This window comes from Vipera ursinii (genome assembly GCF_947247035.1).
Source record: "Vipera ursinii genome assembly, chromosome: 13".
NCBI classification, from domain to species: Eukaryota; Metazoa; Chordata; class Lepidosauria; order Squamata; family Viperidae; genus Vipera; species Vipera ursinii.
The window spans coordinates 10128986-10154390 of NC_139526.1; the positions used below are offsets into that span (position 1 = coordinate 10128986).

At 45.2% G+C, this 25405-nt stretch overlaps 2 protein-coding genes across 2 annotated transcripts in view; both read left to right on the top strand.

The window, feature by feature from the left end:
• Positions 1 to 18839, top strand: part of CFAP70 (cilia and flagella associated protein 70) — a 37242-nt gene extending 18403 nt beyond the window's left edge. The window contains exons 15-22 of the mRNA XM_083372988.1: positions 422 to 607; positions 6195 to 6316; positions 11418 to 11570; positions 12762 to 12923; positions 14868 to 14957; positions 15943 to 16044; positions 16476 to 16523; positions 18389 to 18839. Coding sequence (XP_083229114.1) covers positions 422 to 607; positions 6195 to 6316; positions 11418 to 11570; positions 12762 to 12923; positions 14868 to 14957; positions 15943 to 16044; positions 16476 to 16523; positions 18389 to 18469 — 944 coding nt within the window. The 3' untranslated portion in view covers positions 18470 to 18839. The remainder of the gene's footprint in view (positions 1 to 421; positions 608 to 6194; positions 6317 to 11417; positions 11571 to 12761; positions 12924 to 14867; positions 14958 to 15942; positions 16045 to 16475; positions 16524 to 18388) is intronic.
• Positions 18840 to 22185: 3346 nt separating this feature from the next.
• RHOT2 (ras homolog family member T2) overlaps positions 22186 to 25405 on the top strand; it is a 39679-nt gene continuing 36459 nt past the window's right edge. Inside the window, exon 1 of the mRNA XM_083373039.1 lies at positions 22186 to 22297. Within this exon, the coding sequence (XP_083229165.1) occupies positions 22261 to 22297 (37 nt within the window). The 5' untranslated portion in view covers positions 22186 to 22260. The remainder of the gene's footprint in view (positions 22298 to 25405) is intronic.

A 25405-nucleotide genomic window follows, 5' to 3' on the forward strand; every position in this document is an offset into this window, starting at 1 on the left:
CCAAATCTAGTCCCTGTTCAGGCAGGAAACCCTACAACATTTCAGACAAATGGCTGTCCAGTCTCTTCTTAAAAACTTCCAGTGTTGGAGCATTCACTGCTTCTGGAGGCAGGTGGTTCCACTGGTTAATTGTTCTAACTGTTAGGAAGTTTCTCCTTAGTTAGTTTCCATCCGTTGCTTCTTCTCCTGCCTTCAGGCACTTTGGAGAATAGCTTGACTCCCTCTTCTTTGGGGCAGCCCCTGTGATATTGGAACACTGCTGTCATGTCCCCCTGAAGATGGAGAGTGCTCTCCATCTTAGGTGGGTAACCAAAGAACCTGATAACCCTGGTGCTTCTATGCCTCCTTCAACATCACAGTAATTATTTCCTGAGGGAAATCTTTTTCTTTTTTTCCCCCCTTTTCCCTACTTTTCCTTTAGGACTTTTCTATGATATCCAGGAAAACTACATCCGGGTCGAGATGGCCTTCCGCGAGGCTACCAAACTCCAGAAGGCCCGTCTGCCCAAAGAGAAACCAAGTCCTCCGAGCACAGAAGAAGGAGGAAAGAAAAGAACTTCGTACCTGGCATCACGGGCGCAGTCTCTGGATGGCCCGGAGGAGTCTGGTAAGTTGATGATGCCCATCGGGGCAACAAGCCACAAACTCTACACTGTTCTTCAAGATCGGGGAAAGTGTTACAGGAAAAAAGGATCGTTGGCCAAGAACGTTTGCAGGAGAGGCTATTTTGAGATGCTTCTCCCAATGTTTTCTGGGTCAGAGGTCTCCAGCCTTGGCAACTGTACAGCTTGTGGACTTCAGTTCCCAGAATTCCTCAGCCAGCCGTGCCAAATTCTGAGGGTTAAAGTCCACCAGTCGTAAAGCTGCCAAGGTTGGAGACCCCTGGTCTTGGTGGACCTCCATTATGACCTTAGGTCTACAAGGGAAAACCCAGGTAAAGTTAACCTTTTTTTTGGCCTGTCCTCATGTTCCACTCTCCCATTCCCATTGCTAGCTGAATATACTGTTGTATTTATTGTTTTTAGATATAAAACATTTTGTTTTAACATTTTTGCTTTGTTTGAACCATTTCCACTGGAAGAGGTCCTACTTCGAGTGCAGGCTGTTGGTTCTGAAGGCAAAAGGCCAAGTCGGTCTTTCTATTTTGACCTTGAGAGCCAAATAGCTGTTTTCACATTCAAGTTGGGGCAATTTTGCTTCAAACCAAGACCTTCAGATTAGGGCAGCAGCTGAGATTCAAGTCTTTCGCACAGCCTGATTGCAGATTTGTAAAATGAGTGAGATTTTTTTTTTTGAGGTGGGATCTTGTAAATGTTTCTGTTCTTGCTCGGCTGCAAATTTCTGGGTCACAGCACCAGAGGATTTCAGCTATACCTGTCAATGTGGCCAGATGCCATCCTTTCACCTTTTATCCTGGCAATTTTGACTGCTGCAGCCTTTCTGTTGTTTCCATGGCGACTTCTCTGCATTGAGAAATGTGGTGCCTTAAGTCCAGCTTAAATCTGGCATCTACAGTGTAAGGTCGATGGACACGGGAGACCCGGTTTTGAAACTAGCCTCTGTGTTGCCCTCCCTGACAATAGCAATAGCAATTACAGTAGATTTACAAACTGCTCCCTAATACTTTACAACACTCTCTTAAGTGGTTTTACAATGTTGCCCTCCAGCAATGCGGGTCTTTGTTTTGCTTTCCTTGGAAGGATGCAAGGCTGAGTCTCCCTTGAGCTCCATCAGGATCAAACTCCAGGGTGTGGGCAGAGTTAGCCTGCAATACTGCAATCTAACCACTCTGCTCCCAGGGCATCTCAGACCCATTATCTTGGGCCCAGGAAAAAGCAATCTGGAAAAACAAAGAGAATTATAGAACTATAGGGCTTCACCCCATGCCCAAGGCAGAAGACATTATACCATCCCAGACAAATGGTTGTCCAGTCTATGTTTGAAAACCTCCAGCGATGAAGCACCCACAATTCCAGGAGGCAAACTGTTCCATTGATTAATTTCTCACTATCAAGAAATTTCCCCTTAGGAATTGGCTGGTGGTGAGCGTCAACGAAGAGGGTCTTACCAGAGGACTGACATTGTTCCCATGGATCCCCTGGCCAACAGACTGTGCCCCGCCTAAACTCAGGAAGTTAGTTAAGCTCCTGACCAGCGCTAGACAAGTTGTAGGCTTGTCAACCGGAAGGTTGGCAGTTTGAGACCTGAGCAATGCACGACAGCTTGAGCTCCCGTTCCTTACCTCATCTCCTCCCCACCTAGCAGTTCGAAAGCATGCAGATACAAGTAGATAAATAGGTACCACTTTGGTGGGAAAGTAACAACATTCTGTGCGCCTCGTGTACAGCCATGCCAGCCACATGACCACGGAAGCGTCTTCAGACAACAGTGGCTCCCCCGGCTAGGAAACAGAGATGAACACCATCCCCTAGAGTTGGACATGACTGGAAAGGGGAAACCTTACTTTTAGATTTTAGTTAGATGGAGGCTTTCTGCAGAACATACTTCGGCTACCCAGTTAAGAGGCTATAATCAAATTAGGCTGGCTTTTGTGTTCTCATATGGGTTGGCTTCCTTTTTATCTCCAGAGGTATCTCCAGAATCCGCAGCGAAAATCCAAGCAGAGTCTTCAGAGCGAGCCGGCTCGCTTCGTGCAACAGAAGAGGATACTACCATACATAAACCATTCAACAGATTGTCCGTTACACCCAGCAAATTTAGGCTGAGCACTCAGAGAGGTAGGCAGCTTTAGGGGATAGCAATAGCACTTAGACTTACATATCGCTCTGCAGTGCTTTACAGCCCTTTCTAAGCGGTTTACAGGGTCAGCCTATTGCCCCCAGCAATCTGGGTCCTCATTTTGCCGGAAGGATGAAAGGCTGAGTCAACCTTGAGCCAGTCAGGATCGAACTCTTGTCAGTGAGCAGTGAACTAGTCTGCAATACTGTATTCCAACTGCTGCGCCACCACAGCTCACGCTAGCTACAGAGACCTCCTTATCTTTGTGAGGGCCTCTGCTTTCTCCAGGAAGCAACTGGATTTTCGTGGACTTTTTCAGCTTCTTGGATGAGAAGCAAAACATTTTCAAGGAAAAAAAAACCCAAGAAAGTCCTGTTGCTTTTGGAGAAACATCTTTGGGACAACCAATGACCTGGATGATGGAGAGTCTCCACAGACACCTCTCCTTTCATCTTTCATTGGGGCTCCACCGCTGTCCTTCCCTCTCAACTCAGCGGCATCCAGCCATGCAAGGAGTTGTGTCACATGTTGAAATTCAAGGTGGGAACATATCGCGAAATCATTCTCATAGCTTCATAGCTCCAGCATTAGCTGTGGTTGGGTGGGCACAGATTGGCAATAGCAGCCTTGTGTTGTTGGGCTGCAACTCCTACTCCTTTGGGTATTCCATTGCCACATCACATACAGACACAGACACACAGACACACACACACACAGACACACACACACACACACACACACACACACACACAAGGCCCAGATCTTCCAATACAGTGCTGCAAACTCTGTTTGTCATTCTGATGAAAGTGGGTCGAGCCTGCTGCTGCACAACTTGAGGTCCAGCTGCAAACTTGATACAAGGCTGCAAAACAAGGTTGTAGAACTGAAATTCTGTTAACCAAGCACTAGGAAACAAAGAAAAATGGCTGATTCTCTGCTTCAAAATAAGATGAGCTGAGATAAGAGAGATGAGATATGAGATAAGATAACGTTTATTGACGCTTTTTTTCTGAGAACACACTGGTATGTATTAACAAATGAAATTCGGATACTCTCTCTCAAAAGAATACACACAAACACATCCAATAGTTTTAAAAATGCAAATCCCAGACATATTTATGCTAGAAAGTACAAAACCTTCAAACTCCGTGATAGGTAAAAAACAGCTGTTTATTGTAAAAAACAACCATTTGTTATACAAACAACTATCTATTGCCTTAGCTTTCGTTGGTCCCCTGCCAACGTCTTCAGAGTGAAAACTGGAAGTTGGAGAGTCTGCTTATAAACCTAGCTGTTCCTGCGCTCTGCTTATTGAGCGTGTAATAGGTCTATCCACTAGCCGTCCGTCATTGCTCTGACTGCACCCACCTGTCCGCATTATGGTGTTACTGTTTTTTCTCCTCCCATTGCTCCCTTCCTCGCCTGTTCTATTATGGCCGCCCCAGTCAATCCTGTTGTTGTGATTCAGTGTGAGCCTGTGCTCCCAGCAGCTGAGTCCGATGAATCTGAGGAGGAGGAGGAGGAGTTTGGAGAGCCTTTGGTGTCAGAGGGAGGCTCTGATGCACTGCAGGACTCTCAGCCTGGCCCCTCCAGTCGTGTTTCTCATGAGGCTCAGCTGTGTGAGTATGAGGTGTCGGACTCAGAGGAGTCACAGCTGAATCTGTTCAGAGATGCTAGAAGCAGAAGGCAATCCAGCAGAGCAGAGCAGAGAAAATCAACGAGGCAACTCAGTGAGAGGAGGAGAAGGCAGTGAGAAGCCACGCCTTGGGACTGATAATCAAAGGGGAAGGTGTGGGCGGTGCTGGTTGCTGAAGGCAACCGTTTGGAGACATTCTAAGAGAATCCTAGTCTGTTCTTGCTACTTCTGTTTAACTCTTGTTTGTTGACTCTTGTTTGATATTTTGATTTATTTATTGAAGGAAATATTCTGTTGCTTTTTTGTTTGAAATGTAAATAAATTTGAGTTGGGTTTTTCCAGCCTATTGACTGTAAAAAGGAAAACGGGGTTGTCCCTGACACACAAACAGGGCCAGTTGTAGGCTGGAACAGAACACCTGTCGTCTTTGGCTGCGTCTCGTCCATTGGTGTCCATGCAGATCTTGGGGCCTTTCCTCTCATCCCTGTCCCCTCCACCCACCCCGCTCTCACTTGGCTGTTTGGAGTTGTTGCCGGATCATCCTCCGATTTAACCCCCCCCTGGTAATTCCCGTGAGTTGTTGTATGCTCCGGTCTTGCGGCGTGCGCGTCGCCCTCTCATTGCGGGTCTGGCATTCCTCTCCTGGCTTCTGGGCAGGTCGTGTCGATGCACTCATTGTGCTTGTGTGTTCTCCTTCCCTTGCCTGCTCTTTGCTGTTCATCCCAATCGAGCTCATCTTTGCTGGTTGCGTTCCTCCCGTTGGAGTGCGGGTGGGTCATGACGTCTCCTCCCCTCGCTCCGTTCACACTTGGTTGTTGGAAGTTGTTGTTGCATCACACTTCAGTTCCTCTCATCTCCTAGCTCTGGTGGATCATTGTGTATCCTGGTTTACCGACGTCCTTTCTGTGTCGCGCTGTCCTCATGGATCCGTCGCCCCTCTCCTGGCTCTCGAGCAGGTCGCATCGGCATTTCCCTCTTTCAATTCGTTGTGCTAGCTAGTGTGTTGTTCCATAGGTGGGCAGCTTTGATCTTTTTCGCCCTCTTTTCTTCTATATGCGGGCAGTACTTTTTGTTGCTGTTCATGCCTTTTTAACTCTTGGTGAGCCATTAACAAATCTATGTGACGATTGATTGCATGTTCATCTGACTCTGAAGACGTCGGCAGGGTTCTGACGAAAGCTAAGGCAATAGATAGTTCTTTGTATAACAAACGGTTGTTTTTAACAATAAACAGCTATTTTTTGTACTTTCTAGTATGTGTGTGTATCTATATGTGTACACACACACACACACACACACACAAAACACCATTTAGAATGCAAAAAATAGTCTTGAGAGGTGAACTCAAGGTTAATACTATATGGTATAAAGCCATTATAGAACCTCGTTCTTCTTTAGATACCACAAAGCCTCCTCCCAGAAGGTGACAAAGAAGCTAACCGTTCATGGAGAGGACGTGTAGCGTCCCAGACAATACTGTGGACCCTGCTCAAGCATCGCTTATATGCCATGTCCTGGGTAAAAGGAAGTGATCCTCCAATAATAATCTTTTCTGCTGTCCTCACCACTCTCTGCACAGCCTTCCTGTCCAAAACAGTAATGCCTCCAAACCCCACAGTAATACGATACGACAGGATGCTTTCAGTCAGCCCTCTAGAGAAAGTGGTAAGGACAGTGATAGGAAGATGTGCTCTTCTCATACGATGCAGAAAATGCAGGCGCTGATGTGCCCGCTTCACCGGTGTCTCGCTAACCTGACCAAGATAATCTGCTATTCAGGTGTTTTCTACAAATTTCTGGCTCTCTGGTTTTATTTCAGAAATGCCCAAGCCTGCTGGAGTTTCATTTGAAGCAGAGCTGAGCCCAGCTATTGTCCCCCAGCAAACCAACTCTATTTTCATGGAAACAATAAAATTCCTCTTGGAAGTCAGCGCTCTTCAGGTGAGTGCGAGGTCAACCGAGGCTAGAGGAGGCCATGAAAACATTTAGGCACATTGAGTTAGGCGTTACCAAGAGCGCACCCAGCCATTGGTGTCACAGCCAACCATCCCTTTTTTTGCTCCAGCCGCGGAAGCAGAAAGGGCAAGGTTAAGGTTGCACAAATTTGTTTTCTGATGTCTTTGAGAAAGGGGTGTGATTGAGAGAGACTGACGTAGCAAGCTGGAATGTTTTTATTCTTCAATTTAATTTAACAATTTAATTTAATTTATTCGTTATTAAATTATTGATTATTTTATTATTCAGATTTATTATTCAAGGCAGCCCTGGACATAGCGACCACAACTGAGCCCAAAATTTCTGTTGCTGAGGGAAATATTTGTTGAGTGAGTTTTGCCCCATTTTATGACCTTTCTTTTGCCCCAGTTGCTAGCAGTCAATCCCTGTTAAGTTTAGTAACATGGTTGTTAAGTGAATCTGGCTTCCCTATTGACTTTGCTTGTCAGAAGGTCACAAAAGGGGGAATCACATGACTGTGGGACACTGCAACCGTCATAAACATGAGTCGGTTGCCAAGCGTCTGAATCTTGATCACATGACCCTGAGGATGCCGCAATGGTTGTAAACGTGGAAAATAGTTGCAGGTCGCTTTTTTTCCATGCCATTACGACTTCGAACATTCACTAAACGAACTGTTGTAAGTCGAGCACTGCAGTGATCTTTCCAAATTACATCACTGATTGTCGTTACTTCCCGAATGTCGCCCTTTTCCTTTCCCTCAGCTTAATCGTAGTAAATTTCCCTTTTCTCTCTAAAAGCCTTTCTGTAGCAATGCAACGTGGTGGGGCTGAGCGCTTGCTGTGCAGAAACAGCTGCCACCACACTGATAAATTGTGCTGGATCTCTCCGCCCGTCTTCTTTGCTCTGTTGCTGGGCCCAGCAAATCACCAGCTGGAGTTAAAACAGAGCGAAGGCATCATGGGGACAGGCAGTGGCTTCCTCAAACTGTTTTATGACTCTAATGAAAAAAGAATAGTGCCTCCAGTTTTGCTCACCACGAGACAAGAAAGATGTTGAGACTTGGAAAAAGTGCAGAGAAGAGCAACTGAGATGATGAAAGACCTAGAGACTAAAACGTATGAAGAACGGTTGCCGGATTTGGGTTTGGCTAGTCTAGAGAAAAGAAGGACTAGGGGGAACACGACAGAAGTATTCCAGTATTTGAGGGGTTGCCACAAAGAAGGTGGGGGTGGGGGTAATCAACTTATTTTGCAAAGGATGTGTAGCGTCCTTCCATTCCCCACCTTCGAGTCAGAGCTGGAGAAGCTTCTTGGGTGAGAAGTGAAACGTCTTCAAAGGAAAAACAAGAAAGTCCAGTTGCCTCCTGAAAAAAAGCACCTTTGGGACAACCAGGACCCGGATGATTGAGTATCTCCATAAACATTTATTTTCCACGGCACCAGAAGGCAAGACAAAAACCACAGATAGAAATGAATCAAGGAGAGGAGCAACCTGGAATTAAGGAGAAACTTCCTAACAGGGAGGACAGTTAACCAGTGGAACCTGTTGCATTTAGAAGTGGTGGGTGCTCCATCACTAGCAGATTTTAAGAAGAGACTGGACAGCCACTTGTCTGGAATGTTATAGACTGAGTCTTCTGCTTGAGCAGGGGGTTGGACTAGAAGACCTCCAAAGTCCCTTCCAGCTCTATTTTTAATTGATTAAGACAGACATGTCAAACACAAGGCCCAGGGGCCGGATCCGGCCCGCGAAGAGGTTTCATGTGGCCCGCGAAGCCATCCTGGAAACAGTGAGGGAACGGCCCCCGCTGCCTTGGCCCAGAGACCCTCCTTCTGCCAGAGACCCTCAGATCTGTCCAGGGCTTTTTTTCTCATAGAACGCTCAGAACGGAGTTCCGGCACCTTTTTTGGATGGAACCTTGTAGGGTAGGCAAGGCGGGTTGTATGACATGTGTGAGTTCCGGCACCTTTTTCTTTTACAAAAAAAGCACTGGATCTGTCCCACTCCTGCCCAGGCCCCCATAGGCACCCTTGATGCGAACGATGTAGAGCTGGCCACGCCCACCCAGTAGGCCATACGCACTCTAGCCACGCCCACCCAGTAGGCCACACTCATCCAGCCCCCTGAGGGCAACCGCCATGCTGATGTGGCCCTCAATGAAATTGAGTTTGACACCCCTGGATTAAGAAAATGACTGGATTTTTTTTTAAAAAAAGAATTAGCTCCCACTGGTTCCCCATAATTGCTGTGTCCCTTCCCTTCTTATCTCTTTTGTTTTGACTTCGCTATTGGGTAAAAAAGTCTCACAGTTAGACCAAAGCAGACTTCTTTTCTTTGCTTGACCAGTGGTCCTCAATGAAGGACTGGTCACTCATTTATAGTTACGACAGATCCCCCAAAATTACTTATGGCTTGGCTTCAGAGTTCTGATGGACACACATACACACACACAAACACAACACGGTCACATGACCGTATTTCAGATGCTTGGCAATTAGCCCACCTTTGCGATTGGTTGCCGCATTGTGCAGCCCTGTGATGTGATATATGAGATCTTTTTTTTTTTTTGCCAGCCAAAAATTCCCATACGAATCCATCGTTTCGGTTAACAACCATGGCACTCGCTTAACAACTGCTGTGTTCAATTAATGACCACTGCAGGAAAAAAAATCATAAAACTGGGTCCGGCCATGTGGGTGCCTCAACTTACGAACATCATAATTTACAAGAGAAATTCCAGGCTCTGTTATGGTCATAACTTCCTGTAGCTTCTCTCTGCTCTATGTAGAATTTGGTCGTTTTTAACAGGCTGGTAGCATCTTCATTTGCCCAAAGGTTTCCCCCTTTGTCTCAGCGCTCTGTCTGTTTCTGCTCTGTTGAAAAGATCTCTGTGCAATCTTTTTAAGGGAAGTGCACAGTTGCTGCTGTGCTTTGCACAACCTTATTATTGGAGGGACAGAAAAATTGGCTCCTTGTAAGCTTGGCAGAATGTATGATCCGAGCCATTGCACTTTGAAAATCAGAATTGTGCAAACCTTTTAGAGCAGCCGTCTCCAACCTTTCTGGCTTGGTGGACCGGCGGAGGCAGCAGTGGGGGGGGGGGGGAAGGAGGAGAGGGGATGGTTTCACGCACACACACGTGCCACTTTCACAAATACAGTTTCGCACGCGTGCATTCGCCTACCACTCTCACGGCCCCGGTTCCAAATGGGCCGCAGCCCCGGGGGTTGGAGACCCCTGTGTTAGAGGTATATTAACGAATGCGTGAAGGAGGCAAATTAGCTAGCCTAAGCTGTATCAGCGCTGTAAAGCAGAGCTGACTGGTCCCTTCTCCCTTAAGCTCATCCTTGCCCTTTTTTCTGGAAAAACAAAATGCGGGCATGAAGGCTTAACCGAATTAAGGACTACGACCACCTTTTTCATTTCAGGCTATGCTAAACAGTGACAAGGTCAGTCTTGGGCAAAGCTTAGCAGATGCCTCCCCAGTTGGCAGAATGCACTGACTCCCAAGGCTGGTAGATAGAGACAGATGCATTCCCAGCCAGCTTAGCTCCTACCTAGGCACTGCATTTTGGAAGCAGGTTCAGAGCTGAAATGCAGAACTCAGCTCTGGAAACTTACCAGACCGTGTTAGCCACAAACATCAGCAAGATACATTAGCTTGGTGTGGCTTGGCCAAATAGAATCTGAGCTGGAAAGATAAATTAATATCTCTTTATTTGTGCATAAGTAAGGAGAGGCACTCCAGGGATAAAAGGTGAGGGGGGGGTTATCTACAGTTCAAACCATATTGGGTTTGGCATGTGTTCATTGTTAGCATTGGTTGAGTCATCTGGGATAAACCATGCGTGTTCAGTAGCTTTATACGTACCATGTAACATTTCATAGCATCCCATAATGTTCCTGCCATGATCTTGTTAATGCTCATCCTTACATTCGGCATGTATGATTTTTACATGATAAGGAGGCATAATAAGTGTGCAAAGTAGTTCAAATCTTTGCCCAGTTCTTCCTTTTTTATTTATTTTTATTTATTTTAATTCCATTTATATCCCGCCCTTCTCCGAAGACTCAGGGCGGCTTACAAGCTTAGCAGTAGCCTTCATTCTATGTATATGCCTGCTTGTTAGGGCTTTCACACACACCCCAAGCGGCATTTTTACAAAGTCAGCTTATTGCCCCCAACAATCTGGGTCCTCATTTTACCTACCTCGGAAGGATGGAAGGCTGAGTCAACCTTGAGCCTGGTGGGACTCGAACCTGCACTAATTGCAGGCAGCTGGTGTTACTTAAGGAGGCATTAGCCCACTGCTCCACCAAGGCTCTATATTTATATTTATATTTACATGTTAAGGAGGGATAATAAGTTTGCAAATTACTAAAGTTCAAACCTTTGCCCAGTCCTTGCCTTGAACACGCAAGTTCTTATCAGTCTCTTCATTTGTGATGGAGAGCTCACTTTCTTTTTTAGTTCAAAAAACTAGAAACGTTAATCAAAGAAACTCCCAGTTACTGAAAATATTCCATCAATAGGGCAAGTTGTTGTTGTTGTTAGTTGCGAAGTCGTGTCTGACCCATCGCGACCCCATGGACAACCTTCCTCCAGGCCTTCCTGTCCTCTACCATCTTCTGGAGTCCATTTAAGCTCACACCTACTGCTTCAGTGACTCCATCCAGCCACCTCATTCTCTGTCGTCCCCTTCTTCTATTGCCCTCAATCTTTCCCAGCATTAGGCTCTTCTCCAGTGAGTCCTTCCTTCTCATTAGGTGGCCAAAGTATTTGAGTTTCAGCTTCAGGATCTGGCCTTCTAAAGAGCAGTCAGGGTTGATCTCCTCTAGGACTGACTGGTTTGATCACCTTGCAGTCCAAGGGACTCGCAGGAGTCTTCTCCAACACCAGAGTTCAAAGGCCTCAATTCTTTGGCGCTCAGCCTTTCTTACGGTCCAACTTTCACAGCTATACATTGCTAAAGAGACTCCCAAGAGTAGGTACAAGAAGACTAAGAGTAGCAAGGCGGGACAGTCTGGGATTACAATGTTCCCGCGTCAAAGAGGCAACCAAGGGTTGACGTTCTCCTTCCAGTTTGTTCACAGGGCTTTGGCACATGAACTGATCTCTCCACAAGGAGGCCCCAGCTGTGAATATTACTTGGTGCTGGCCCAGACCTACATGCTGAAGAAGGAATATGACCAGTCAGCAGAGAGCTTGGAAATGGCTATGCAGATCGATTACCTGGTGCGTACTTTGGGGCTCTCCAGTTACCCAAGATTGATTGATTGATTGATTGATTGATTGATTGATTTGCATGATTTGCATGCCACCCATCTACCAAACAGAACATGTCAGTTCGAGGATGCCATATATTTTATTCTTTCCTTTTGTTTGCAATTTCATTTGCAAACTCTTCCATTTGCAATTTTTTTTCTACTCTACATCCAAGGTGTATTTATTTGCATTTATTTGAACATAGGCTGGCGTCACCCACCCACCCACCCACACACACACACACACACACACACACACACACACTCTGGTATGATATTTGCCCCAGTGGCAAAAACAGCGATCTGCAGAACTACTAGGAATTTCTGCTTACACCCCAGTTTTGAGCAAAGTTGTGAGGGAAACGATTGGGAGGCCGCCTGCCAGAAACTCACTACAGCTGTGTTCCTCAAGCTTGGCAGCTTTAAGATACGTGGACTTCAATTCCCCAGCCAGCCAGCAATTCTGGAAGTTGAACTCCATGCATCATCAAGTTGGCAAGCTTGAGAAAGGCTGCACTAGAGATAGTTGGTTCTGCTGACCTCATTGTAGCCTTCCTGAGCAGAATTGCTGTGAAACGAAAGAGTTTAGGCTTCCCCACCCCAGCTTGAAATCACTACTAATGTTAGTCTCCCTAGATATCTGTGGAGATTCTCACCCAGGTCATGGTTGTCCCAAAGGTGCTTTTTCCAAAAGGCAACTGGACTTTGTTTTTTCCCTGGAGACATTTCGCTTCTCATCCAAGAAACTTCTTCAGTTCTTCAGAACCGAAGAAGCTTCTTGGGTGAAAAATGAAACGTCTTCCAAGGAAATGTTCCAACTCCCAGTGGCAGATTGACCAGCTTTATTCTAGATCACCTTCCCTTCTAGTGGGCTAAATTGCAATAATTATTCCTGGCTCCTGGGTAGAACACTCCTTTGTAAACATCCCGAAGGACCTTAATAATGTCAGAATTTCCCACTCACCAGCTCCATTACCTACTTAAGTTTTAAAACGGGGGGGCGGGGGGAAGTATTGATCTGACCAGGGTGATATAAGGTCATCCAGACCAGACAGTTGGACTAGAAGATCTCCAAGGTCCCTTCCAACCCTATGATTCTGTGATTCATTGCCAGCCTCCACAGGTCATGCTTAACCCCTCCATTTCTCTGCTACCTCTTTAGAATCCAGAGGTTTGGGCTCAAAAAGGCCATCTCTGCTACTTGACCGGCAATTTCAGCGAAGCAAAGTCCTGCTACGAACGCACAATCACCTTTGTGACGGACGCGAAGGATATGCATACTGTGTATCTGCGATTGGGATCCATCTATCTGGAAGGCAAGGAGGTGAGCAGGTAGAAACGGGACCAACAAGATCCTGGGGGATTCATTGTCTTGAGATGATTGCCCCATAGAACTTTGATGGGCAGGAAGGTTGTCTCAGTTTGCCCCCCAAGATCCCAATGACCCCCATTCTGGTGTTTATTGAGAAGAGCCATTAAGACCTGGTTCCAACAGAAGAGAACATTTGTAGCTCAGGGTTGAACTGTAGGGTCCTTAGTCCTTGTTTTCTTGCAGACATTTCATTACCCATCTAAGGAACATTGTCAGTGCTAGAAGGGACTGGGATTTGCTCTCTGTTTATGTGTTAGTGGCTTTCCCTGTCAGTTTTTGCTGGAGTGTTCTTGGTGGTTGTTCGATTAGGCCTTTGTTTTAAGGTAAAGGTAAAGGTTCCCCCGCACGTGTGTGCTAGTCGTTTCCAACTCAAGGGGCTGGTGCTCATCTCCATTTCAAAGCCGAAGAGCCAGCGCTTGTCCGAGGACGTCTCTGTGGTCATGTGGTCGGCCTGACTAGACGCCAAAGGCGCACAGAACGCTGTTACCTTCCCACCGGAGTGGTCCCTATTTTTCTACTTGCATTTTTACGTGCTTTCGAACTGCTAGGTTGGCAGAAGCTGGGACGAGTAACAGGCGCTCACTCTGCTACACGGCACTCGGGATTCGACCCGAGTGCTTTTGTTTATTGAGTTGGTAATTCCTGGGTCCTTCTTCACCCAGGAGAGACCCCCCCCTCTTCGTCACCCTTTCCACCTTACATTTTTCTCTTTTACGTTTTATTGGTTTGACTGTCTTCATTTGATCATTGTGAGCATCCAGATTTGTGGAGAGTTAAGTGAATGAATGAATGAATGAATGAAAAACAGAGGAAGGCTGTGATAGCAGACCTATCTTTGGACGCTTCTCAGAGCAACAAAACAGGCTAGGAACTTTGAAAGGGAGCCTGCATTGTGCGTTGTGTGCAGTGAAACTCCTCAGGACTTCAGATACTTCAAGGGTACAGCTTAGCTGTGCGAAGCTTTCTGGCCTCCAATGATGATGAGTTGGCAGTGAACCTTTTGAACGCTTTCAGATTTAGACTGCAACACGTCTCTTTGGAGAGTTTTGTTTTCACTTCAGGCCATCTGAGCAGTTCCAGGTTCTGCGACTGGATTTGTGCTTCGTGAGTTGTGGTTCGGTAGCTGCTTTCTTTTCAAATGTCCAGTCTAGCCTGCACAACAGGAGGGAGTCAATGTTCCTGTCCATGCTGCTGTTGGCTTAGACCCGATAGAGGAATGTGATGGTTGTGTATTGGGCCAAAACAGCAGATGTTTCAGCGCTGGCTAGTTATTGTGGGCACTGCACTGTCGCTCGAGGGAAAAGAAGAGGATGGTTGCAACCAACTAGCTAACTAATTGCTAGTGCTGTCAGGGCCAATGTACACTGTAAAGATAATGACCAGTATTATACTACTATGTTGAGAAGTTGGGGCTGATTTGTTGAGTTTGCTCTGAGGCTCGCTAGTGTTCAGATCTTGCTGCTTTGTGCACTCAGGATAGTAGACTAAGAAGCAATTATTTCCTATGAAAGAGTTATTTTTAATAATAATAACAATTTGCTTAAGCCAGTTTCTGCCCCTCCCCAAAATTAGTTAGAGAGAAGAAAGAAAGAAACACTTACATTTTTTTTCCATTTGGGAGAAAATACATTGGTCAAAGCTAATTTCATTCCATAATGTTTCCATTCGCCTCTGGTCACCAAGATGGGTTCTATCACACTATCCTGTTTTATGTAATGATTTCTGAAGTTTTATGAGCCTTCTCTAACTCCCTGCCTGGAGCAAGTCATGTTCAAACAGCTGCTAATAACCTCTCCCCGTTTGCAGGACTGCAGGTCGCTTTTGTCAACAAGCAAGGAGAAACCGTCCTAAATTGCCACAGCCTGGAGAGTAATTTTCTCTTGTTTCTTTTGGCAGTATGACAAAGCCAAGCACATTTACCTTCTGGCGAGTAAGAAATCACCTTCTTGTCTCACATGGCTGGGAGTAGGAATCGCTTGCTACAGGGTAAGAGATGGAATTTGGCCCACAGGTTTGTAGAACATAAAATACTAGGTTGGAAGAATAGAATAGAATAGAATAGAATAGAATAGAATAGAATAGAATAGAATAGAATAGAATAGAATAGAATAGAATAGAATAGAATAGAATAGAATAGAATAGAACAGAATAGAATAGGAATGGAATGGAATGGAATGGAATGGAATGGAATGGAATGGAATGGAATGGAATGGAATGGAATGGAATAGGAATGGAACGAACAGAACAGAACAGAATAGAATCTTTGTATGGAATGGGTTGGAATGGAATGGAATAAATAGAATAGAATATAGAATAGAACAGAACAGAACAGAATAGAATAGAATAGAATAGAATCTTTATATGGAATGGAATAGAATAGAATAGAATAGAATAGAATAGAATAGAATAGAATAGAATAGAATAGAATAGAATAGAATAGAATAGAATAGAATAGAACAGAACAGAACAAAACAGAACAGAACAGAACAGAACAGAATAGAATAGAATAGAATCTTTATATGGAATGGAATAGAATAGAACAGAACAGGAATCTTTATATGGAATGGAATGGAATAGAATAGAATAGAATATGGAATGGAAGAGAAGAGAAGAGAAGAGAAGAGGAGAGGAGAGGAGAAGAGAGGAGAGGAGAGGAGAAGAGAAGAGAAGAGAAGAGAAGAGAAGAAGAGAGAAGAGAAGAGTTGGAAGAGATCTTGGAGGTCTTCTAGTCCAACTCCCTGCTCAAGCAGGAAACTATATCATTTCACAATTTCCAGAGGCAAGTCGTTCTCCCTAAAATGTGTTGCAATATGTAAATGAGGACTCTCTGACTCAGCCTATTCTTTGATTTTTATTTTTATTTTTGACTGATGAAGTTACTTGAATGAGTAACAAAACCTCTTCGATTCCAGTTGTCACGATGTAATCTTTTCCAATGTTGGTTTTTCATGAGTGACCCTCTTTCCGGTAGCTCAAAGAAATGGTCGAGGCCGAGGATGCTCTTTCCGAAGCCAATGCCCTCAACAACAGCAACGCAGAAGTCTGGGCCTACCTGGCTTTGGTTTGTATGAAGGTGAGTCTCCAGAGCTCCATTTTGTCCCAACGGCTAAGAACGTCCTCTCCTCTGAAATCCTAGCATCGGGATTGGGGTCAGAGTAGGGGCAAATGCCTGGAAGAATTCGAGGCTCCTCTGACTGAAAATGGCTTCTAACCATTTGAAGTCCTTTTCCAGGGACTTTCGACAGGTCAAAACGAACGGATAGAAGGAAGTTCTGGGTCAAGGCACAAATGTGGAAGTGCGTTTTCACCTCAGAGCTTGCACCCTTTCCGTTTTCGGGGGTGGCATCCTTTTTCTTACTCTTCTCAATTTGACGAGAGACCTTCCTGTGGGGAATTTGTTCCTCCATTCCCTGTTTTCCTTTTAAAATGCAATTAAGCCTTTCAGGGTTTCTCCTGCCTTGTCAGAACCTGTTTAATACAGATTGCTATTTCTCACCCCCCCAGGGCGGAAGACAACTGGAGGCCGAACAGTCGTATAAATACGCTGTCAAGGTTGGTCAACCTTTTTTTTTCTTTTTCTCCTTCAAGCATATCAGATCTCTGGAAGAGTGCAATCTCCAAGGCCTTTCCCAGTACAGGTGGTCCTTGAAAGTTCTATTTAGTGACCATTCAAAATGACAAAGGCACTGACTGAGGACTGTTTTTCACCCTTAGGACCTTTGCAGCACTTCCAGGGTCACATGATCAAAAATTCGGGTGCTTAGCAACTGGCACACATTTATGAGGGTGGCAGTGTTCCAGGGTCACACGATCCCGTTTTACGACCTTCTGGCGAGCAAAGTCAATGGGGAAGCCAGATTCACCTAACAGCCATGTTACTAACTTAACGTCTGGAGTGATGCACTTAACAACCGTGACAAGGAAAGCTTGTAAAACGGGGCCAAACTCACTTAATAACTGTCTTGCTTAGCAACGGAAATTTGGGGCTCCATCGTGGTCGTACGTCAAGGACCACGTTGGATACACATTTAGGATTGTGCCGTCAATGATGGATGGAGGGAAGAAGTCATGCTGTCCCTTCTGGTTGAAATTCCATCTTGTTCTCTGGTTGTTCTTAGAAGCTAAGATCAAAAAAAGCTGCTAGGCACATAAAGATGCCCTTTTCTTTAAAAGGCAGCTGTGTGTTAGGTCTCAATTTCCAAATGTCCCTGTGCTGAAAAAGTGTAACACATCCTGTACTGAACAGTAAGTTGAGTTACAGAGCACATTTACGACTCAGGTGGCAGCTGGTGTTATGAATTGAGAGATTGTTTTAGCTAAAGGCATTGATTTGGTTACAGTATGACATAAGAGAGCTGATCAGAAACAGCTGTTTATATGTTCTCATTAAATAAGGTGGAGAAAGTTTATAATTATTTGCAGACCTGTTATGTAGGTGAGGATAATTTATTGGGGTTTTTTTTAAAAAAAAATAATTCTTTCCAGCATCCAGCCGGAGTGGATTTTTTTTGTCTGTTTCATCTATTTATTTATTTGATAATTTAATCTTTTTTGTATGTAGTTTTTTGTTGTTGTCTTTGTTATTGCTGGATATATGTTTTTCTGTTTTCTTTGTTTTGCATTTCTTGTTGATAAATTTTATATATATATATAAAGGTAAAGGTAAAGGTAAAGGTTCCCCTGCACATGCGTGCTAGTCGTTTCCGACTCTAGGGGCCGGTGCTCATCTCCGTTTCAAAGCCGAAGAGCCAGCGCTTGTCCGAGGACGTCTCCGTGGTCATGTGGCCGGCATGACTAGACGCCAAAGGCGCACGGAACACTGTTACCTTCCCACTGGAGCGGTCCCTATTTTTCTACTTGCATTTTTACGTGCTTTCGAACTGCTAGGTTGGCAGAAGCTGGGACGAGTAACAGGCGCTCACTGCTACGCGGCACTCGGGATTCAACCCGCCAAACTGCCGATCTTCTGATCGACAAGCTCAGCGTCCTAACCCACTGAGCCCCCGCGTACACACACACACACACATATACACACATACACATATACATACACACATATACATATATATATACGTTTACACACATATATATACACACATATACATACACACACATATATATATATACATATATACATATATATATACATATATATATATATATATATACACATACATACACACAAACATATATATATATATACACATATACATATATATATATATACATGTGTGTATACACACACACATACACACACACACATACTGTACACACACACATGCATGCATACAACAAATGAACAAGGCATTTTTCATTTGTCTTATTTTGGGTTGAAGTAGGATACTTCTCTTTTCTTCTTTGAGTATATCTGACAGATTTTCAAGTTGACCCTTACCCGTTTTTTCCTTCTGTTGCAGCTGGAGTTGGACAATCCCGATCTCCTGCAGGAGGTCAAGCAAGTCCAGTTAGAAGTTGGCTTTGGTGACCCCTCCTTCTGATCTCCTCTGCGGCTTCCGTTTAAGCAGGGACCACATCTACCGTTTCACACTGCAGCGAGGTGGGCCAGGTTGCCAGAGGCTTACCCAACCATCAGCACTGAGGTGAACGGCCACGTTTTGAAACAACAATCACTGGGTTTTTTCCCCCAAACCTTCCCTGAAAAGTTTATAGGGTTCTTTGTATGGCAGTTTATGAGCTCCTGGAATTGAGAAGAAACACATGACGAAGATTCCATTTGTTTTGTGGAATACCCAACAATGAAATTAAAGTCAGTCATAAGGCATCACAAGGGATGATTTATCTCCAGGGGTTAAAATGCTGGAGAAAGTATTTCTGGTTCCTGAAAAAGAAAGCCTCTGAATAACTATAGCACGGTGTTTCTCAAGCTTGGCAACTTTAAGGTGCATGGACTTCAATTCCCAGAATTCTCCAGCCAGCATAGCTGACTGGAGAATTCTGGGAATTGAAGTCCACACATCTTAAAATTGATAAGCTTGAGAAACATTGTGCTATCACACATCATAATAATTAGAAGATCGTAATTGGAGATGTTTGGACAAGAATAGGAAGAGGAATTTGGGAAAAGTTTTCTATATCTCCTTTAGTGCAAGTGGATATTACAACCCAGAGCAGGAGCAGAGTAATTAATAGATTGTCTTTTATACAGCATTTTATTATCTGGGGTTCCCAAAACTATATCCATGAATGTGAGTTCTTACAAAGGTTTTGATTCAGTTATTTGCTTCATATAGGTAGCTCTCTGGAGATGATTCCCTCAGTCAGTTTTGACATAGTGATCCCTTTTTGATCTAATGGCTCTGTACATTATGAATCCGTCTTTATTTTATTGATGGTTTGGTGTTTTTGTCTGCTTCCCCTAATTGCTTTGGCAGCACAGAATTGTGAACGAGGAATCTAAAATACGATATGCAAGGATTCAACAACAGCAATTTGGGGCAGGTGATTTAATAAAATAGTCTGGATTTGTTTATTCATGCTGTCTTTTGGGTATGTATTCTTGTGGCGCCCTTCTTTAGGAGTATGGTAAAGGTAAAGGTTTCCCCGCACATGCGTGCTAGTCGTTTCCGACTAGGAGCCGGTGCTCATCTTCGTTTCAAAGCCGAAGAGCCAGCACTTGTCTGAGGATGTCTCCGTGGTCATGTGGCCGGCATGACTAGATGCCAAAGGCGCACGGAACACTGTTCCCTTCCCACCGTAGTGGTCCCTATTTTTCTACTTGCATTTTTACGTGCTTTCGAACTGCTAGGTTGGCAGAAGCTGGGACGAGTAACAGGCGCTCACTCTGTTATGCAGCACTCGGGATTCGACCCGCCAAACTGCCGACCTTCTGGTCGACAAGCTCAACGTCCTAACCCACTGAGCTACCGCGTCCCTTTCTTTAGGAGTAAAAGTCATTAATTTTAGTAACTTTTCTGCCAGAGGAACACCCAAACTCAGGCTGCAATTGTTCTTTCCGTTATAAGACCAAAATTTGCAAAAGAAATATGCAAAGCTGAATTTCACTAATTGTTATACAGATTACACATGGCAGAGAAATTCTGGGCCACATGACTGTTGGGGTTGTCAAGCAGTTTCCATCCATTCTTGAGCTTCTTTGTAGAGCTATTGCCGGCTATGTATTTCCCTTTAAATAGTAATCCTTGCCATGACAGCTAAAGTAACATGTCATTTTTCATGTCCCTGTTCATCTTTCATCTCTAAACAAAGCAAGTGTACTTTTTTATTATTGCAAATACAAGAATTGCAAAGAGCTGGAGACATTCTGTCCTGACGTAGGAATTCTCCCAACGGCTGGAAACACATCATTTAATTTCATAAGCACAACAGAAACAACATCTCTGGCTAGATTAGGAAACAACAGCTAAATGATAACTTTAAATATTAGTACTGAATGAATAAGTATTATTTTTTTCTAATTTTGCTTTCTGACACGAGATTTCCCTAAACAATCAGATTAGATTTAGCTTTTTTTTTTTACAAATGCCCATTAGTCTACACTGGAGTAAAGGAGACATTCTAGAATGGAAAATTTGCATTACAGATAATCGGGACTAGAATTCTTGTTGCTAACCAAGGTGAGTCATGCTTGATATTTTATGACCCTTTTTGCCACAGCTGTTAAGCGAACTGCTGCAGTTGTTCAATGAATCTTAGCTGCACAGCGGGCAAGTTTCCTCCCAAATATTTCAGAAGGAAATAATAGCTTTGACTGTTTATCTTTATTTCAATTTAATAATATATTGCTAAGCAATTTTGTTCCAGTTAACTTATTTGAAATTTTGCTGGGGCATCTTGGTAAGATGGATGGATGGATGGATGGATGGATGGATGGATGGATGGATGGATAAAGAAAGGCCACTAAGAGATATGTAGATTGAAAAAAGAATGCCAAATGTCAAAATACAATTGTGGAGACAGATAACAAGCTTTTGGTGCTGCTTACAAGGAGAGCACAACAACCTGCATGGTTACACAATCCTCTCTGCAAAGCCGCAATTACACGGTCTGGGTCTCACCATTGCACAAGTGATGTCATAGCGAGAACCATGATGCCATTCTACACTTGAGAGATACTCAGGCGTGGCTGGGAACTCAGCCAGCTGCATCCCCACCACACATCTGGAGACAGCAGTGAATTGGAGAAGGTTGGCTTGAATCTCAGCTCATCTTTTCTTGGTTGGCTCAATACATTCAGGGAAGTTCACATCCCAAAATATCAATTATCCCACCGCCCTCTTACTCCTGGACCAGAATTCTACTATCTCACAATGAGTAGTTGGGCCAGAATTCCAGGGGCTAGCGGCCAGTCCAGAAGCAGATGAGCCCACCAAAGCTCCGAGTTCTTTTTCTTTAAAATCAGCGTTTCTCAACCTCCGCACCTTTAAAATGTGTGGGCTTCAACACCCAAAATGCCCCAGCCTGCATGAGTTTGAGAACCACTGCAGTAAACACAGTTGGTCCTCGACTTACGGCCTCAGCTGAGCTCAAAATTTCTATTGCTAAGTGAAACATCGTTATGTGAGTTTTGTCCCATTTTTACGATCTTTTTTTTTTTTTTGCCACCGTTGCTAAGTGAACCACTGCCGTTGTTAAGCAAGTAGCCCGGTTGTCAAGTGAACCTGGCTTCCCCCTTGACTTTGCTCGTCAGAAGGTCCCCAAAGGGGATCCCGGGGCTAGAGGACACTACAACCGTCATAAACGCGAATCAGTTGTCAAGCTCCTGAATTTTGATTTACACCAGGGGTCTTCAAACTTGGCCCTTTTATGACTTGTGGACTTCAACTCCCAGAATTCCTCAGCCAGCATATGCTGGCTGAGGAATTCTGGGAGTTGAAGTCCACAAATCATAAAAGGGCCAAGTTTGAAAACCTCTGATTTACACGATCATGGGGACGCTGCAATAGTTGTAAAGGCGAGTCCTTTTTCTCAATGACCTTGTAACCTTGGACGGTCACTAAACGAGCTGTTGTCACTCGAGGACTAACTGTACTCTTCCAGTGGAGTCCAACGCGTGGCAGTTCTCCCTGCTAAACTTTGGGGCAACTGATATTCGCAGCCCGCAAAAGGAGGCGGTCCCCCTCGCTTTGCCAAGCAGCAAGGCTGCCGTTTGGCCCTCCGGCCGCAGAGGGCGCGCCAGGCGAGGGCGCAGCGCCGTGCGGGAAGCCGGAAGCGGAAGTGGGAGCCCGACGGCGGCAGCGCCGAGAAAGGTGGGAAGCGGCGGTCGCTGCAGCCCCTTCCTCCTCCTCCTCCTCTCCCCGAAGCCGCGGGGATGAGGCGGGACGTGCGCATCCTCCTGCTGGGGGAAGGTAAGGGCGGGCAAGGGGCGGCCTGCCGGCCTCGGGGGCAGCCCGGGGGGTGGGGAGTGCCGCTGAGGGGGCGACTCTTGCGGTAGGCAGGAGAAAAGGGGGCGGGGGAGGAGCCGGAGGGGGGGGCCTGTGGGCGGGGCCGGGAGGGGCGGAGCCAAGGCGCCCTGGGTGGAGTCAGGAGGCCCGGGGATGACCTTGGAGGAGGGTCAGGGGTGGAATCGGGACACGTGGGAATGGGGAGTGGCGGAGGGGTCCAAGAAGGGTGGGAAAGTCGCATCCCTTACATCGGTTGGCCTTCAGCTTCCATGGCTTCCACGGCTGGACTACTGCAGTGCTCTCTACACGGGGCTGCCCTTGAAGACCACCCGGAAGCTTCAAACTGGTCCATGATTTTTTATTTATTTTTATTTTAATTCCATTTATATCCCGCCCTTCTCCGAAGACTCAGGGCGGCTTACAAGCTTAGCAGTAGCCTTCATTCTATGTATATGCCTGCTTATTAGGGCTTTCACACACACCCCCAAGCGGCATTATTACAAAGTCAGCTTAATTGCCCCCAACAATCATGCGGCAAGGCAAGCCGCACGGGGCATCCCTCGCTATGCCTGTGTGCCACCCCTGCGCTGGTTGCCGGCTTGCGTCCAGGTGCAATTTAAGGTGCTGGCAGCGCCAGCCAGGTAGCATCAGGCCAGGTGGAAGCACCTGTCTTCCCACAGCATCTGCCCTGCTGATTCCATGCTTCAGGGTTGGTGCCCTATTAAAGAATGCCACTTACTGGGATTCTGGGTGGCTGTGGACGTTTCGGGGTGGCAAAGCCCTGTTACAAATCTATGATCAGCTTAGTGGCGAATACAGGTTGTCCTCGACTTACGACAGTTTGTTTAGTGACCAAAGTTACGACGGAAGTGGAAAAAAGGGACTTAGGACAATCCCTTGCTCTGTCACACTTGGCATCATATATATATATATATATATATATATATATATATATATATATATATATATATATATATATATATATATATATATAATCTTTTAACGTCTCTGAATTGCTACTGTATTTTTTTAATGGTTTTGAGCTGTCCAGAGTTGTTGGAAGTCAGGCAGCCTACGAATTTGATATGTGATTGTGGTTCATCGCATAGCCAGATGTTCAGATTGGATTTGGCATTTTTATCCACCTGTGGAGTCCTTCCCAAGGACCTGGGTTAAGACAGATGTTGTTTGATGGTTTTAAAGGTATCGTCACAGGATGTAAAGTGTTCCAAGCCACCTCTCTGCAACTGACTGATTGGGATTTTGTCAGTGTTAATGTTGTTCAAGTGGTACTCCAGATGTTTTGGGATTGCATCGAAGTTGCCTAATACTTTTCTTCTTCTTTTTTTGCCAAGCTCAGGCTACTTCTATGTGCAGATCTTCTTTTAATCTTCTATTTTGCCATTCAGTTTCTCTCTTGTTGTGTGAACTCCATTTACTGCCATGTCCACTATCCAAACTTTTTTTGTCTTTCTTATTGACAGTTGTTAAGTCCAGGGATTCTGTGGCAGTGGCCTGTGTTTGAATTCTTTAGCAGTTTAGTTTCTTCATTTTATAATGCTTTAACTGACGTAATATAAGAGTTGGCCTAGATTGCAGCAGTTTTATATTTATAATTAAATAAATAACTAATGATAGAGAGACCTGATCCTAAAGTATCCTGACATTTTTTCTACAGCAGTCCAACCCGGTTATAACTTACAGACCAACTGAAAGAGTTGGGCAGAGGATACCTTGCAAAACTGTTCTAGAAGGTTTTTCGCAAAATAATATGGAAAGCAGAATCCTTTATCTGGCACTATGCTCTCTGGCCTGTGGTGCTGATAAATATGTATTTTCAGGTTGCTGCAGTCTTTGGTAGTAGTATTTAGTTTTTATATTTAATCTTTGCTAAATGCTTTCATTATTTTTTAATTAACTTATGTCAAAATCCATTCAGAATCGGAATCCTGGAGAAAAGGTAGAAGAACATATGGAAAATAGTTTAAGATAACATAGAATGTTACTGGATGCCATTTTGCAAAGGGCAAAATATATTGAGATAGATACCGTATTTTCCGGCGTATAAGACGACTTTTTAACGCATGAAAATATTCTCAAAAGTCGGGGGTCGTCTTATATGCCCAGTCGCCTTATACGCCGGAAAATAGTAAATCCTTGGGAGCAGAGACGTTAGTGGAAACGGACAAATCCAGCGCTCGAGAATGGCGAAAGACGGCCTCATAAATAAACCGACCAGCCCAACCAAGGCTGAGGCTCCAGCTTACCGGCGTCCCTCTTTTTTTTTTTTTTGGAAGGGAGTGGGAGTTAAGCATGTGCCGAGCCGCAGGCGCTCCGCAAGCACGAGAGCTCAAGGGAGCGCAAGAAGCCAGGCGGAGGCCGACCTGACATGTTCATGCAGAGCTAAGCTTCACCTGACCCTGGGAGTTTGACTTCAGGGTGTGGTGCCGCGGCAAACCTACAGCAACACCCACCCGGGAAGGCGCAGCTCGGGAATTGCGACAGGCAGACCGCAGCGGAAAGCTGGCGCTGGAGCTTCAGCAGCCCGGGGTCGCCCCTCCGCCCTGAAGTGTGTGTGAATCTTAAACTTGCAGCGCAGGGCTGAGCCCGTTTCTTCTCTCCCCCCTCCCCCCACTCGGCCACCCTGTTCATTAACTAACCTATGGAAAGAACCGCCTTCTTTCAGACCTGGTGCCTTCCCGAAGTGTTGGGCCACAATGCTCGTCGCTCCTGGCCGAAACAGCCAGCGCGTGTGGCTGAAGTTGAAGGGGGCACCAAGGCGAGAGGAGACGAGGTTTAGGCGAGGCAGAGCAAAGCTGATCTCGAGGCCAAAAGCTCTTGATAAACCTTCACCTAATTGAGAAGCAGCCCTGACTTCCTACTTACCCTTATTTTCCGGCATATAAGACTTTAACCCATGAAAATCATCTCAAAAGTTGGGGGTCGTCTTATACGCCCAGTCGTCTTATACGCCGGAAAATACGGTAGATAGATAGATAGATAGATAGATAGATAGATAGATAGATAGACAGACAGACAGACAGACAGACAGACAGACAGACAGGACGGGTG